This window comes from Rhinoraja longicauda, chromosome 19, assembly GCF_053455715.1.
Source record: "Rhinoraja longicauda isolate Sanriku21f chromosome 19, sRhiLon1.1, whole genome shotgun sequence".
In the NCBI taxonomy this organism is placed as follows: Eukaryota; Metazoa; Chordata; class Chondrichthyes; order Rajiformes; family Arhynchobatidae; genus Rhinoraja; species Rhinoraja longicauda.
Genome location: NC_135971.1, coordinates 11,177,558 through 11,191,936, shown reverse-complemented (window position 1 = coordinate 11,191,936; position 14,379 = coordinate 11,177,558). Strand labels below are relative to the sequence as shown.

At 47.4% G+C, this 14,379-nt stretch overlaps 1 protein-coding gene across 1 annotated transcript; it reads left to right on the top strand.

Moving 5' to 3' along the window:
• Window positions 1-1,008: 1,008 nt before the first annotated feature.
• Window positions 1,009-11,636, top strand: LOC144602833 (E3 ubiquitin-protein ligase TRIM69-like). Its single transcript, XM_078415953.1, is given in 11 exon segments — window positions 1,009-1,298; window positions 1,389-1,484; window positions 2,342-2,575; window positions 2,925-2,947; window positions 3,035-3,153; window positions 4,222-4,748; window positions 8,989-9,081; window positions 9,743-9,765; window positions 9,853-9,971; window positions 10,940-11,286; window positions 11,288-11,636. Coding segments are annotated over 11 exon segments (1,800 nt in total). The 5' UTR covers window positions 1,009-1,265; the 3' UTR covers window positions 11,474-11,636.
• The last annotated feature ends 2,743 nt before the right edge of the window (window positions 11,637-14,379 follow it).

The window sequence follows — 14,379 nt, the reverse complement described above, 5'->3', positions numbered from 1 at the left end:
GACTTTGTGAATAAATACCTTCGATTTGTACCAGCATCTGCAGTTATATTGTTACGACAGACAGACAAACTGCCCTGGCCTGTCTTACCAACTTGCATCACCTTTATCCGAGTCAAATAAATCAGCCGTTAATTCGCCCATTGGCCCAGTTCATGGAAATCTTGCTCCATCCCAGATGAATGGATTCACTCTCCAAAACGTCACCATAGAAACGGCGAAACGTAAAAAATAATTGCACGAGTAGGCCATTCGGCCTTTTGACGAATCTCTGACGATGTGAGGCAGCAACTCTACCGCTACCACCCCTTAATCTTTTGAACATTGTTTTTGAGTTGTCCTTTCTACAAATTGGCGACTGCATTTCCTACACCTTCAACAGTGGCAGGTTTCCAGTGACAGGGAGGTGGTGGTTGAGAGGAACCCGTGAACCACTTGCCCTGTGGTTGACAGCGGGGGAACCCCCCACCCCACCCTTGTTGGCGCCGCAGGTGCGTATGTCCAATTTCTTAAAAGTGGTCGCCATGATTGTGGCCCTCGGGTCCTATGCCAGACGACCCTCTGAGACCGGGTAGAAGTCTCGTTCAATCTTGATCCCGGGCTGTGAACGGAGATGCGGGCGGCGGGTTCCACTGCCCAACAGGTGCAACGCCTCCTCAGTTACACCTCCTTAGCGCTGGTCCCTGTCCCGCCTTACACAATCCCAGGGCAATCTCTCCGCTTTCGTCTATATTCAGGCCGGTTTTTAATGTCTAAGTGACCCCTCCCTCGAGTGATTAGTTGGAAGTGGCCAGGACACCTTCACACTGAACACTTGCAGCCAAATAAGGTCATTGCCGGAGACGGCAGCGCGCGCAGTGGAAAACACTGAACCAGGAAGAGGCGGAGTTACAATGGCTGCGAAAGACCAGGTCGAGAGTTGGACCGAGGAGGCAGTTTGTCCCATCTGCATGGATTTCTTCACCGATCCGGTGGCACTGGAGTGCGGCCACTACTTCTGCCGCCCCTGTATCACACAGAGATGGGACAGGGAGGAGAGAAACTCCTGCCCGGAATGTAGAGAGGAGTTTACAGACCGCACCCTCAGGGTTAGTCGGGCCTTGGCGAGACTGGCTGAGAAAGCTCGAAAACTGAGCCCGAATCGGACAAAGGGAAGTAAACTTCACTGCGAGGAACATCAGGAAGAATTGAAGCTGTTTTGTGAAACGGACAAGAAACTGATCTGTGTGGTTTGTGCAGCTGCGCGGGAACACAAGTCTCACAGCTTCATGAAGATAGAAGCAGCTGTTGAAATCTACAAGGTAAAAGCAAACCGATTCTGATCACTTCATTGTGTCAAGTCTTTTTTATTTTCTCACAATTTTATTCTCTGATTTAAAACCCTAACCCAGGCTCAGGTGAAATCTACCTTCGAATCTCTCGGAAGGAAAGATGCAGTGATCTGGCAAAAGGAGAGGGGACAGAAAGACAGCATTTCTCAAATTAAGGTTTGTACTGTCGATTTAATGCTCTTGTGTACATTTCATCCCTGCGATGTGTGTAATAATATGGCACCTCTATAGAGCTCAGTAGTCGAGGGCCAAAACTCGTGGGAGAGGTTGAGCAGCCAAGGACTTTATTCCCTGGAGCGCAGTAGTCTGAAGAATGGACTGTGGCAGGTGTATAATATCACGAAACGGAATGATACGTTGGATGGTCAGTCTGTTACCCTTAGTAGGAGGATCGGGAAAGTGAGGGTATAGGTTTTAGGTGAGAGGGAACAGATTTGATACGAACATTAAGGGCAACTTTGGTAGTGGGTATATGGAACAAGCTGCCAGAGGAGGTAGTTGAGTCTGGTACCACAACAACAGTTTAAACGTCTTTGAACAAATTCCTGGAGAGCAAAGTTTTATAACTATCTGGGCCAAATGCGGACTGGTGGAAATAGCGCAGATGGGGCGTCTTGGTCGGTATCTAACACCCCTTGCTGTATGACTCTATGAAGTCTGTCATTCTAAGTGGTGCTGCTGTCTGCTAGTCCTAGTGACCTGGTTCTGTCGAATGAGGGTTAATGGGCACATGAAATGGAACAGGTTGCAGGGAATTGTACTGGGGAAATGGGAATGATGTGCTTGTACATTACTTTCACCAACTATAGCAGACTTATTAAGCCGAGCACTTGAATTGCCAAGGTAATGAAAGCTATGGATTAAATAGATGTAAATGGAATTAGTGTAGATACGTACAGAGTCCAGCATGGAGATGTTGGTCTGCACTGCAGGACTCGACATTGACTAGCCAAATGTCACATTCCATGTCATGAGGTAACACAATATATTGATTTTGAACTTTCATCTGACAGGAAGAGTCACACAACCTTCAGTCACAGATCACATCCCAGTTTGCTGAACTGCACCAGATTCTCACTGAGAAAGAGCAGTGCTTACTGGGAGAGATCCAGGAGGAAGGGAAGAAGCTTGTAAAAGCAATGGAGAAAAATCTTCAAGAGATTCAAGAGAATTTAAAGTCCATTCGGGAGGAACTCTCAAAGTTACAGGAACAGATATATCAAAAGGACGGCGTGATATTTCTGAAGGTGAGGGGTTACACTACAGTTTGGCGAAGTGAAAGTGGACATTCCCAAAAATGGTGGGTTAAACTTCTGAAATAAATGCCGCATTTACCAGTAGTTCAGAACTGGGTCAATGTTCCGTCTGTTCCAACTACTCACCACATCCGACAACAATGCCCCAAATTCCAGGAATCCTCATGTATTCATCCCACTTCAACTTAAATTTATCTGCAATATTGTCTTCAGGCCGTCCTGTGAGTTCCACGTTCCCTTTACTGCATTTGGGGTTTTTGTAGCAATTTGGCGAAATACCCGCTGTCAAGATCATGACGATCCATCTCAGTCTATTGACATTTGTTTTTATTTATTTCAGGAGGTAGCTGGTCGCAAGACGAGGTAGGACATGCTTTTGACAGAAACAATGTATGTTTTCAAAGAACAGCTCAAATGCTCAGTTTATAACCAGCTGTTAAATATTTGCAGGTTTAGTGATGAAGCCAAACCAATGGTGGTGGAACATTACACGTTGCCGATTGAAACGTTTGATCGCACCTTTTTCTACAACATGGCATTGAGAGAAACATCTGGTTTCATCAAGCGCGGTAAAACTGATACCTCTTAACAACTCTTTGTGTGCAGAAAAATGCGTTCTCCAGAATTGATATCCACGCATGAAAATAATGTTTCGATGATCCAGCCTTGATCTTGTTGCAAACTTTGACAGACATCCTCGCAACCCATAACAATTCCCATTCTCCACAAACGTACTATACACACCTCCTACATTCACATCCACACCACGAAAATATAAAATAAACGGCAAAGGTTGCAGCACCGATCTGTGATACACACCACCAGTCACAGACCTCCAGGTAGAAAAATCATCCTTCTACCGCTACCTTCCACCTCCAACCACCAAGCCAATTATGGGTCCATTTTACCAACTCGACTTGGATCCCATCTGCCTTCGCTTTCTAGACCAGCCTTACACGCGGAACATTGTCAAGTCCCTCAGTGAAGTTCATATATTGGTTTACAATGAGATCAGTGTGTTAGTTGTACATACCCATCAAATCCACCCTGTGAATCCGCTCACTTTCAGCAACCCCACTACCACAAGTCTCCACCCATTCTGTCCAACACCCGATCATTCAACCTCTGCTTCCTTCCATGGTCCAAGCCACCCCTCCCTCTCCCTCACCCTCCACTCAAAGAAACAGGGGCAGGTCGTGTGGCCCCTCGTGTCTGTCCCCTTTCACTGTGATCATGATGACCCCACCACGCACCTCTACCTCCTCTTTAACAACCTCAAATTACCGCTAACCTCAATATCCTTTTGCTCCGATCTGCCTCCATATGTGAGTAGCACGCCCTCCCTTCGTTTCTCCTTCACCACCGCAATCTCGCAATCCACCTCACTCTCCGCACTCGTCCTCACCGTCCACCCTCCCCACCTCACGAAATTCCCCTCGCCATCTCTGGATTAAAAACTCCGGGGGAGATGTCTGTTGTTCACCCAATGTGGTTGTGGGTGAAACCCCGGGCAGGATTTCAGTTGTCCGCCCGCCTGTGCCTGAGGCCGAGCGGCCTCTCCCCCGGTCCCGGGGCCGCGCTGCCCGAGTCTCCCCCCGACCCCCGGGGACTCTCTGATTCTCTGCTTCTCCCCCCAGTCTCCGTCACCCTGGATGTGGAAACAGCGGGTCCGGAGCTCGAGGTGTCTGAGGATCGGAAGAGGATGAGATGGACCGAGACCTGGAGGAGTCTCCCTGACACCGGGAAGAGGTTTACAGGCCGTGCGTGTGTGCTGGGATCGGAGGGATTCACATCGGGGAGACATTACTGGGAGGTGGAGGTGGCGGGGTGTGGGGACTGGGGTCTGGGAGTCGCTGCAGAGTCTGTGGCGAGGAAGGGACGGGTCACATCGACCCCGGAGACTGGGATCTGGTGCATCAGGCGGCAGGATGACGATTTTGATGCACTCACCTCCCCTCCATTCCGTCTCTCCGCCCGTCCCATCCCCGGGAGGGTGGGAGTTTATCTCAGTTATGAGTCCGGGACAGTTTCATTTTACGACGCGGACACCAAGTCCCATCTCCACACCTTCACTGGGAATAAATTCATGGAGAAACTTTATCCTTTCTTCTGGACTTTGGAGGAAGACCAGTGGCTGAGAATCTGCTCCGGTTTCGCTCCGGGTGTGTAAAATGGTCGGGTCCCGGGACCGGCATCAGGAGCGGGGCTCGGGGGCTGTGGGGCAGAAACCCGGTGGACAACAGGTCGGCGCTGAACGGCTCCCATTTAATCCCCAAATTCCACGTCGTGAAAACCCCAGCGGAAATAAAACCAGGGGGGGAATGTAAATGTGCGAAGAGAGAAATAAACCGCAACTGAAATCAGAGCTGTCGATCCGTTCATTTTAACGAGTTCACCGCGTCTGGCAACGGAACATAAATTATTTTTGTGAAAATATTTTTTAAATGTAATGGCATTGGACCCTTCTGGTCAAAAGTCGTCACGGTATTACTAACTCCGTTCAATGACTAGTTCAATGTAATAAATACATTTCATGTTACTTTAGTGATTTGGAAAATGTACACAACCATTGACACACACGACAAGCTAATTGAAAGATCGCGTTTATTTGAATGATGTGCATTGTTGCTTCCAATACTGTAATTTAAATAAACTCAAAATTACTTGCAAAATTACATCCCCTTTTCCTAACTTGACACCATTCAGATAATAATCTGCCTTCCTAATCTTATCACCAAAGTGGATAACCTCACACTTATCCACATTAAACTGCATCTGCCATGCATCCGCCCACTCACACAACCTGTCCAAGTCACCCTGCAACCTCATAGCATCTTCCTCACAGTTCACACTGCCACCCAGCTTTGTATCATCTGCAAATTTGCTAATGGTACTTTTAATCCCTTCATCCAAGTCATTGATATATATAGTAAATAGCTGCGGTCCCAGCACCGAGCCTTGCGGTACCCCACTAGTCACTGCCTGCCATTCTGAAAGGGACCCATTTATCCCCACTCTTTGCTTTCTGTCTGTCAACCAATTTTCTATCCATGCCAGTACCCTACCTCCAATACCATGTGCTCTAAATTTGCCCACCAATCTCCTATGTGCGACCTTGTCGAAGGCTTTCTGAAAGTCGAGGTACACTGTCAATTTTCCTCGTTACATCCTCAAAAAATTCCAGTAGATTAGTCAAGCATGATTTCCCCTTCGTAAATCCATGCTTACTCGGAACAAGGGGTCACAGTTTAAGGATAACGGGGAAGTCTTTTAGGACCGAGATGAGAACGTTTTTTTTCACACAGAGAGTGGTGAATCTATGAAATTCTCTGCCACAAAAAGTAGTTGAGACCAGTTCATTGGTTATATTTAAGAAGGAGTTAGATCTGGCCCTTGTGGCTAAAGGGATCAGGGGGTATGGAGAGAAGGCAGGTACGGGATATTGAGTTGGATGATCACCCATGATCATATTGAATGGCGGTGCAGGCTCGAAGGGCCGAATGGCCTACTTCTGCACCTATTTTCTATGTTTCTATGATCCTGTTACTGCTATCCAAATGCTCTGCAATTTTGTCTTTTATAATTGACTCCAGCAACTTCCCCACCACTGATGTCAGACTAACTGGTCTATAATTTCCCGTTTCCTCTCTCCCTCATTTCTTAAAAAGTGGGATAACATTAGCTACCCTCCAATCGACAGGAACTGACCCTGAATCTAGACTGATCCTGAATCATTAGCAAATGTGCAGATGATACTAAGCTGGGGGGTAGTGTGAATTGTGAGGAAGATGCAATAAGGCTGCAGGGTGACTTGGACAGGTTGTGTGAGTGGGCGGATACATGGCAGATGCAGTTTAATGTAGATAAGTGTGAGGTTATTCACTTTGGAAGTAAGAATAGAAAGGCAGATTATTATCTGAATGGTGTCAAGTTAGGAAGAGGGGATGTTCAACGAGATCTGGGTGTCCTAGTGCATCAGTCACTGAAAGGAAGCATGCAGGTACAGCAGGCAGTGAAGAAAGCCAATGGAATGTTGGCCTTCATAACAAGAGGAGTTGAGTATAGGAGCAAAGAGGTCCTTCTACAGTTGTACGGGGCCCTGGTGAGACCGCACCTGGAGTACTGTGTGCAGTTTTGGTCTCCAAATTTGAGGAAGGATATTCTTGCTATTGAGGGCGTGCAGCGTAGGTTCACTAGGTTAATTCCCGGAATGGCGGGACTGTCGTTTGTTGAAAGGCTGGAGCAATTAGGCTTGTATACACTGGAATTTAGAAGGATGAGGGGGGATCTTATTGAAACATATAAGATAATTAGGGGATTGGACACATTAGAGGCAGGAAACATGTTCCCAATGTTGGGGGAGTCCAGAACAAGGGGCCACAGTTTAAGAATAAGGGGTAGGCCATTTAGAACGGAGATGAGGAAGAACTTTTTCAGTCAGAGAGTGGTGAAGGTGTGGAATTCTCTGCCTCAGAAAGCAGTGGAGGCCAGTTCGTTGGATGCTTTCAAGAGAGAGCTGGATAGAGCTCTTAAGGATAGCGGAGTGAGGTGGTATGGGGAGAAGGCAGGAACGGGGTACTGATTGAGAGTGATCAGCCATGATCGCATTGAATGGTGGTGCTGGCTCGAAGGGCTGAATGGCCTACTCCTGCACCTATTGTCTATTGCCTATTGTCTATAGAACATTGGAAAATGATCACCAATGCATCCACAATTTCTAGAGCCACCTCCTTAAGTACCCTGAGATGCTGACCATCAGGCCCTGGGGATTTATCAGCCTTCAGTCTCATCAGCCTACCCAAAAGTTTTTCCTGCCTAATGTGGATTTCCTCCAGTTCCTCCGTCACCCTAGAATCTCTGGCCACTAGAACATCTGGGAGATTGTTTGTATCCTCCTTAGTGAAGACAGATCCAATGTACCGGTTCAACTCGTCTGCCATTTCCTTGTTCCCCACAATAAATTCCCCTGCTTCTGTCTTCAAGGAACCCACATTTGCCTTGACTATTTTTTTCCTCTTATCAGATCAGGTTCATTACACATCACTAAATCCAGAATTGCCTTCTCCCTGGTAGGCTCCAGTACAAGCTGTTCTAAGAATCCATCTCGGAAGCACTCCACAAACTCTCTTTCCTGGGGTCCATTACCAACCTGATTTTCCCAGTCTACCTGCATGTTGAAATCTCCCATAACCACTGGAGCATTACATTTACGACATGCCAATTTTAGCTCCTTATTCTACTTGCACCCTATGTCGAGGCTACTGTTTGGAGGCCTGTAGATTACACCCATTAGGGTCTTTTTACCCTTGCAATTCCTCATTTCTATCCATACTGATTCTACATCTCCTGATTCTATGTCACCCCTTGCGAGGGAGAGAATATCATTCCTCACCAACAGAGCGACCCCACCCTCTCTCCCCACCTGTCTGTCTTTTCTATATGTTGTGTACCCCTGAATATTCAGCTCCCAGCGCTGTTTCTCTTGTAGCCATGTCTCAGTGATTCCCACAACATCATACTTGCCAATGTCCAACTTAGCCTCAAGCTCATCCACTTTATTTTTTGTTATGAGCTTTTCTGACTGACTACTCGCGTCCTCTTGGCACTCTTTTTAAATTGCCTTTTCACACTGCAATTACCACTTACTTTGCTCTCAGCCAACGGTCGTCCTTGCCCTGCACCCTACCTTTTCTGACTGACAGACAACTCGCGTCCTCTTGGCGCTCTACTGACTACAGTTAAAAAGTCTTTGAACAAATTCTTAGGAGAACTATTTTAGAACTATCTGGGCCAAATGCGGACTGTAGGAAATAGCGCAGATGGGGCGTCTTGGTCTGTATCTAACACCCCTTGCTGTATGACTCTGTGAAGTCTGTCATTCCAAGAGGTGCTGCTGTCTGCCAGTTCTGGTGACCTGGTTCTGTCCACTGAGGGTTAATGGACACACGGAATGGAACAGGTTGCAGGGAATTGTACTGGGAAAATGGGAATGATGTGCTTGCACATTACTTTCACAAAATATTTCAGAATTATCAAGACGAGCTCTTAAATTGCCGTACATTAGGGAAATGAAAGCTACGGGTTAAATAGAAGTAAATGGAGTTAGTGTAGATACGTACAGAGCCCAGCATGGACATGTTGGGCCGAAGGGCCTATTTCTGCACTGCAGGACCTGTCATTGACTAGCCAAATGTCACCTGCCATGCCATGTGGAAACACAGCAGAGTAACACAATATATTGATTTTAAACTTTCATCTGACAGGAAGAGTCACACAACCTTCAGTCACAGATCACATCCCAGTTTGCTGAACTGCACCAGATTCTCATTGAGAAAGAGCAGTGCTTACTGGGAGAGATCCGGGAGGAAGAGAAGAAAATTGTAAAAACAATGGACAAAAATCTTCAAGAGATTCAAGAGAATTTAAAGTCCATTCAGGAGGAAATCTCAAAGTTACAGGAACAGATAGATCACAAGGACTGTGTGATAATTCTGAAGGTGAGGGGTTACACTACAGATTGGCGACGTGAAAATGCACTGTCACAAAATGGTGGGTTACATTTCTGAAATAAATGCCGCATTTATTAGTAATTCAGAACTTGGTCAATGTTCCGTCTGTTCCAACTACTCACCACTTCTGCCATCAATGCCCCAAATTCCAGGAATCCTCATGTATTCATCCCACTTCAACTTAAATTTATCTGCAATATTGTCTTCAGGCCGTCCGGTGAGTTCCACGTTCTCTTTACTGCATTTTTAATGGAATTTGTCAAAACGTCATCTTAAGTTTCAGCTTTGAATTTTGTTCCCCCCGCAAGCAATGATAATATTTCCATCCCCCACCCATTTAAATCCGACGCTGATCCTAAAACTTTTCATCCCATTTTCTCTGACATCTTCTCCAGGTAAAATCCCACAACCTGCTCGGTCTTATTCGTAAGTTGCATGATCGCGCCTATTTTCATCGACATTCCTAATGCTTTGCCCCGTGTTCGATGTCTTTACCATAATATCCACTTTCTGTCTGTGTGGCACAGGCAAAGAGTTGGGAAATGGGAATTATCAGTGGTTTTTTTTGTAGCAATTTGGATAAACACCTGCTGTCAGGATCATGACGATCCATCTCAGTCTATTGACATTTGTGTTTTATTTATTTCAGGAGGTAGCTGATCGCAAGACGAGGTAGGACATGCTTTTGACTGAAACAATGTATATTTTAAAAGAACAGCTCAAATGCTCAGTTTATAACCAGTTGTTAAATATTTGCAGGTTCAGTGATGAAGCCAAACCAATGTTGGTGGTCGGTGGCAAGTTGCCGAATGAAAAGTTTGATCACACCTTTTTCTACAACAAGGCATTGAGAGAAACATCTGATATCATCAAACGAGGTAAAACTGATACCTCTTAACAACTCTTTGTGTGAAGAAAACTGTGTCCTCCAGAATTGATATCCCCGCATGAAAATAATGTTTCGATGACCTAGCCTAGATCTTGTTGCAAACTTTGACAGACTTCCTCGCAACCCATAACATTTCCCATTCTCCACAAACGTACTATACACACCTCCTACATTCACATCCGGGCCACGAAAATATAAACTAAACAGCAAAGGTTGCAGCACCGATCTGTGATACACACCATCAGTCACAGACCTCCAGGCAGAAAAATCATCCTCCTACCGCTACCTTCCACCTCCAATCACCAAGCCAATTATGGGTCCATTTTACCAACACATCTTGGATCCCACCTGCCTTCGCTTTCTGGACCAGCCTTACACGCGGAACATTGTCAAGTCCCTCAGTGAAGTTCATATATTGGTTCACAATGAGATCAGAGTGTTCTTGGTTGCACAGACGCATCAAATCCACCGTCCAAAAAATAAAGCAAGTAACCAGTAGCAGATTGCCTCGCCCGTCCAGTCCACTCCCGTTCAGCGTGCTCACGGCAACTCCACCCCACATCTCGACCTCCTCTTTAACCATCTCCAATTACCCCTCACTCCAGTCTCCTCATCTTCCAATCTGCTTGTCCCTTGACTGCCCGCCTGATTTCTCCATCCCCACCCGCAATCTCTCGTTCATCCTCACTTTCCGCATTCGTTTTCCCCGTCCGCATGCACCACCCCCTCCCGTTCACGATAACCCGCGGGATTTCCCCTCTCCATCCCGGTTACAAACGACGGTAAAGATGTCTGTTGTCCACCCGATATGTTTGTGGGTGAAACCCCGGGCAGGGTTTCAGTTGTCCGCCCGCCTGTGCCTGAGGCCGAGCGGCCTCTCCCCCGGTCCGGGGGCCGCGCTGCCTGAGTCTCCCCCCGACCCCCGGGGACTCTCTGATTCTCTGCTTCTCCCCCCAGTCTCCGTCACCCTGGATGTGGAAACAGCGAGTCCGGAGCTCGGGGTGTCTGAGGATCGGAAGAGTGTGAGATGGACCCGGACACGGAGGAGTCTCCCTGACACCGGGAAGAGGTTTACAGGCAGGGAGTGTGTGCTGGGATCAGAGGGATTCACATCGGGGAGACATTACTGGGAGGTGGAGGTGGCGGGGAGTGTGGGCTGGAGTCTGGGAGTCACCGCAGAGTCTGTGGAGAGGAAGGGAGAGGACGAGCTGACCCCGGAGACTGGAGTCTGGAGCATCAGGCGGTGGAATGACCAGTTTGATGCAGTCACCTCCCCTCCATCCCCTCTCCCCGCCCGTCCCATTCCCCGGGAGGGTGGGAGTTTATCTCAGTTACGAGTCCGGGACGGTTTCATTTTACGACGCGGACACCAAGTCCCATCTCCACACCTTCGCTGGGAATAAATTCACGGAGAAACTTTATCCTTTCTTCTGGATTTTGGAGAAAGACCATTGGCTGAGAATCTGCTCCGGTTCCGCTCCAGGTGTGTAAAAGGGTTGGGTCCCGGGACCGGCGTCAGGAGCGGGGCTCAGGGGCTGTGGGGCAGAAACCCAGTGGACAACAGGTCGGCGCTGAACGGCTCCCATTTAATCCCCAAATTCCGCGTCGTAAAAACCCCAGTGAGCGCGGAAATAAAACCAGGGGGAATGTAAATGTGGGAAGAGAGAAATAAACAGCAACTGAAATCAGAGCTGTCGATCCGTTCGTTTCAACGCGTTAACCGCGTCCGGAACAGAAATTACTTTTGTGAAAATATAAAGATTGAAACAATCGTCCTTCCCGCGGGTTCAGCAGCGGCCGCGGGCGGCGGGTCCTGAGCTCCGGCCTCCCCCGGGGTCTAAAGTCCGCCGTGTAAACTTTACAGTCCATTGTGGAGAAAAAATATATAGTGCCGAGTGTTGGAATGGGAGTTACATGGATGGAGTGGGTGGTGTTTAGGAAGGATCTGCAGATGCTGCTTTATACCGAAGATACACACAAAATTCTGGAGTAACTCGTGTGGACAGGCAGCATCTCTGGATGAAGAATGGTCCCGACCTGAAAGGTTCCCTGTCCATTCTTTTCCGAGGCTGCTGCCTTATTCCGGTATTTATTGTCCCCCTGTAGAATTCCGATGGAGAATGGGATGATTTTTTTTTTTTTTTTTGCTTGGAATAAACTCGTTTTCAGGTAAATAAACAAAAACAACAACTGTGCAAAAGCTCTTCGCGGTTTAAGTGTCTCTTCATGGTCTCGACCCGAAGCGTCAGTGATTCCGTCTCTCCAGAGATGCTGCCTGACCGGCTGAGTTACTCCTGCTTTTTGTGTCTATCTTCGGTTTAAACCAGCGTCTGCAGTTCCTTTTTACACATCTGTAGTTCCTTCCTACATTGTCTTGTGTCCCTCTAACGTGTTAACATATAACATATATAACATATAACATCTACAGCATGGAAACAGGCCTGTCGGGCCCTACCAGTCCACGCCGACCATCCTCCCTGACCTAGTCTCATCTACCTGCACTCAGACCATAACCCTCCAATCCCCTCCTATCCATATACCTATCCAATTTACTCTTAAATAATAAAATCGAGCCAGCCTCCACCACTTCCACCGGAAGCCCATTCCATACAGCCACAACCCTCTGAGTAAAGAAGTTCCCCCTCATGTTACCCCTAAACCTTTGTCCCTCAATTCTGAAGCTATGTCCCCTTGTTGGAATCTTCCCCACTCTCAAAGGGAAAAGCCTACCCACGTCAACTCTGTCCGTCCCTCTCAAAATTTTAAAAACCTCTATCAAGTCCCCCCTCAACCGTCTACGCTCCAAAGAATAAAGACCCAACCTGTTCAACCTCTCTCTGTAGCCTAAGTGCTGAAACCCAGGCAACATTCTAGTAAATCTCCTCTGTACCCTCTGTGTTATCTCCGCTCCCTTTCTGTCCTGCGTTCAGATTGTCCAGGGCACTTCACACCGGTTTATTTTTTATTGAGGCATGTTTAGTGTCACTCTCCCCTTCTCTCTAAACCCCCCTCTCTTTTTCTCTCTCTCCCTCTCTCTCGCCCCCTCCCTCTCTCTCCCTCTTTCGCTCTCTTTCTCTCTCTCTTTTTCTCTCTCACTACCTCCCTCCCTCTCTCTCACACATGCATGCACACACACCAAAACAATCACACACATACACACACACACACATACATACATACAAACACACACACACACAGAAACACACAGACACAAACACAAACACACGGAAACACACATACACACACACAGAAACACACGCACACAGACACACACAGAAACAGACGCACATACAGAAACACACACACACAAGCACAGAGACATACACACACAGAAACACACAAGCACAGAGACATACACGCACACAGAGAAACACACACACACACAGAAACACACAAGCACAGAGATGTACACACACAGAAACACACACACACACAAACACAGAAGCAGAGACGAACACACACACACGCAGAAACACACAAGCACAGAGACGTACACACACACACACACACACAGAAACACACAAGCACAGACACGTACACGCACAGAAATACACACATACAGAAACACACACACACAGAAACACACACACAGGAACAGACACACACACACAGAAACACACACACAGAAACACACACATACAGAATCACACACACGCACAAAAACACACACACACACACAGAAACACACAAGCACATAGAAACACAAGCACAGAGACACACAGAGAAACACAAGCACAAAGACGCACACACAGAAACACAAGCACAGAGACGCACACACACAGAAACACACACAGAAATACACACACACACACAGAAATACACACGCACAGAAACACAAACACAGAAACACACACACACACACATATATACATGCAGAAACACACACACACACATATACACATGCAGAAACAGACGCACACACTTATACACAAGTTAACATCGCTGCTGGACAACGACTCCCACCCCATGCAGGACACTGTCACTGCGCTGAGTAGCTCGTTCAGTGACAGATTCCTTCACCCCAAGTGCGTGAAGGAGAGATATAGGAGGTGCTTCCTTCCCGCTGCTGTGAGACTGCACAACCAGCACTGCTCCCAGCAGACCAGTCAACAGTAACAGTTAAGGAATACACAGTAAACAATTTATCCTTGTCTTTACTTTTATTTATAATGAATGACCTCTTGCTCTCCACTTTGCTGCTGTAACACTGTAAATTTCCCCGGTGTGGGACAAATAAAGGAATACTAGACCAAGTGGACCCTTTGGGCCCAAACCTCTCCTGCTTTGGTCCAGCACCCTGTCTCCCCCCCCCCCTCCCTCTTCCCCCCCTGCCCCTCCCCCTTTCCCCTGCCCCTCCCCCTTTCCCTCCAATCCCCCTCCCCCTTATCCGCCCTCCC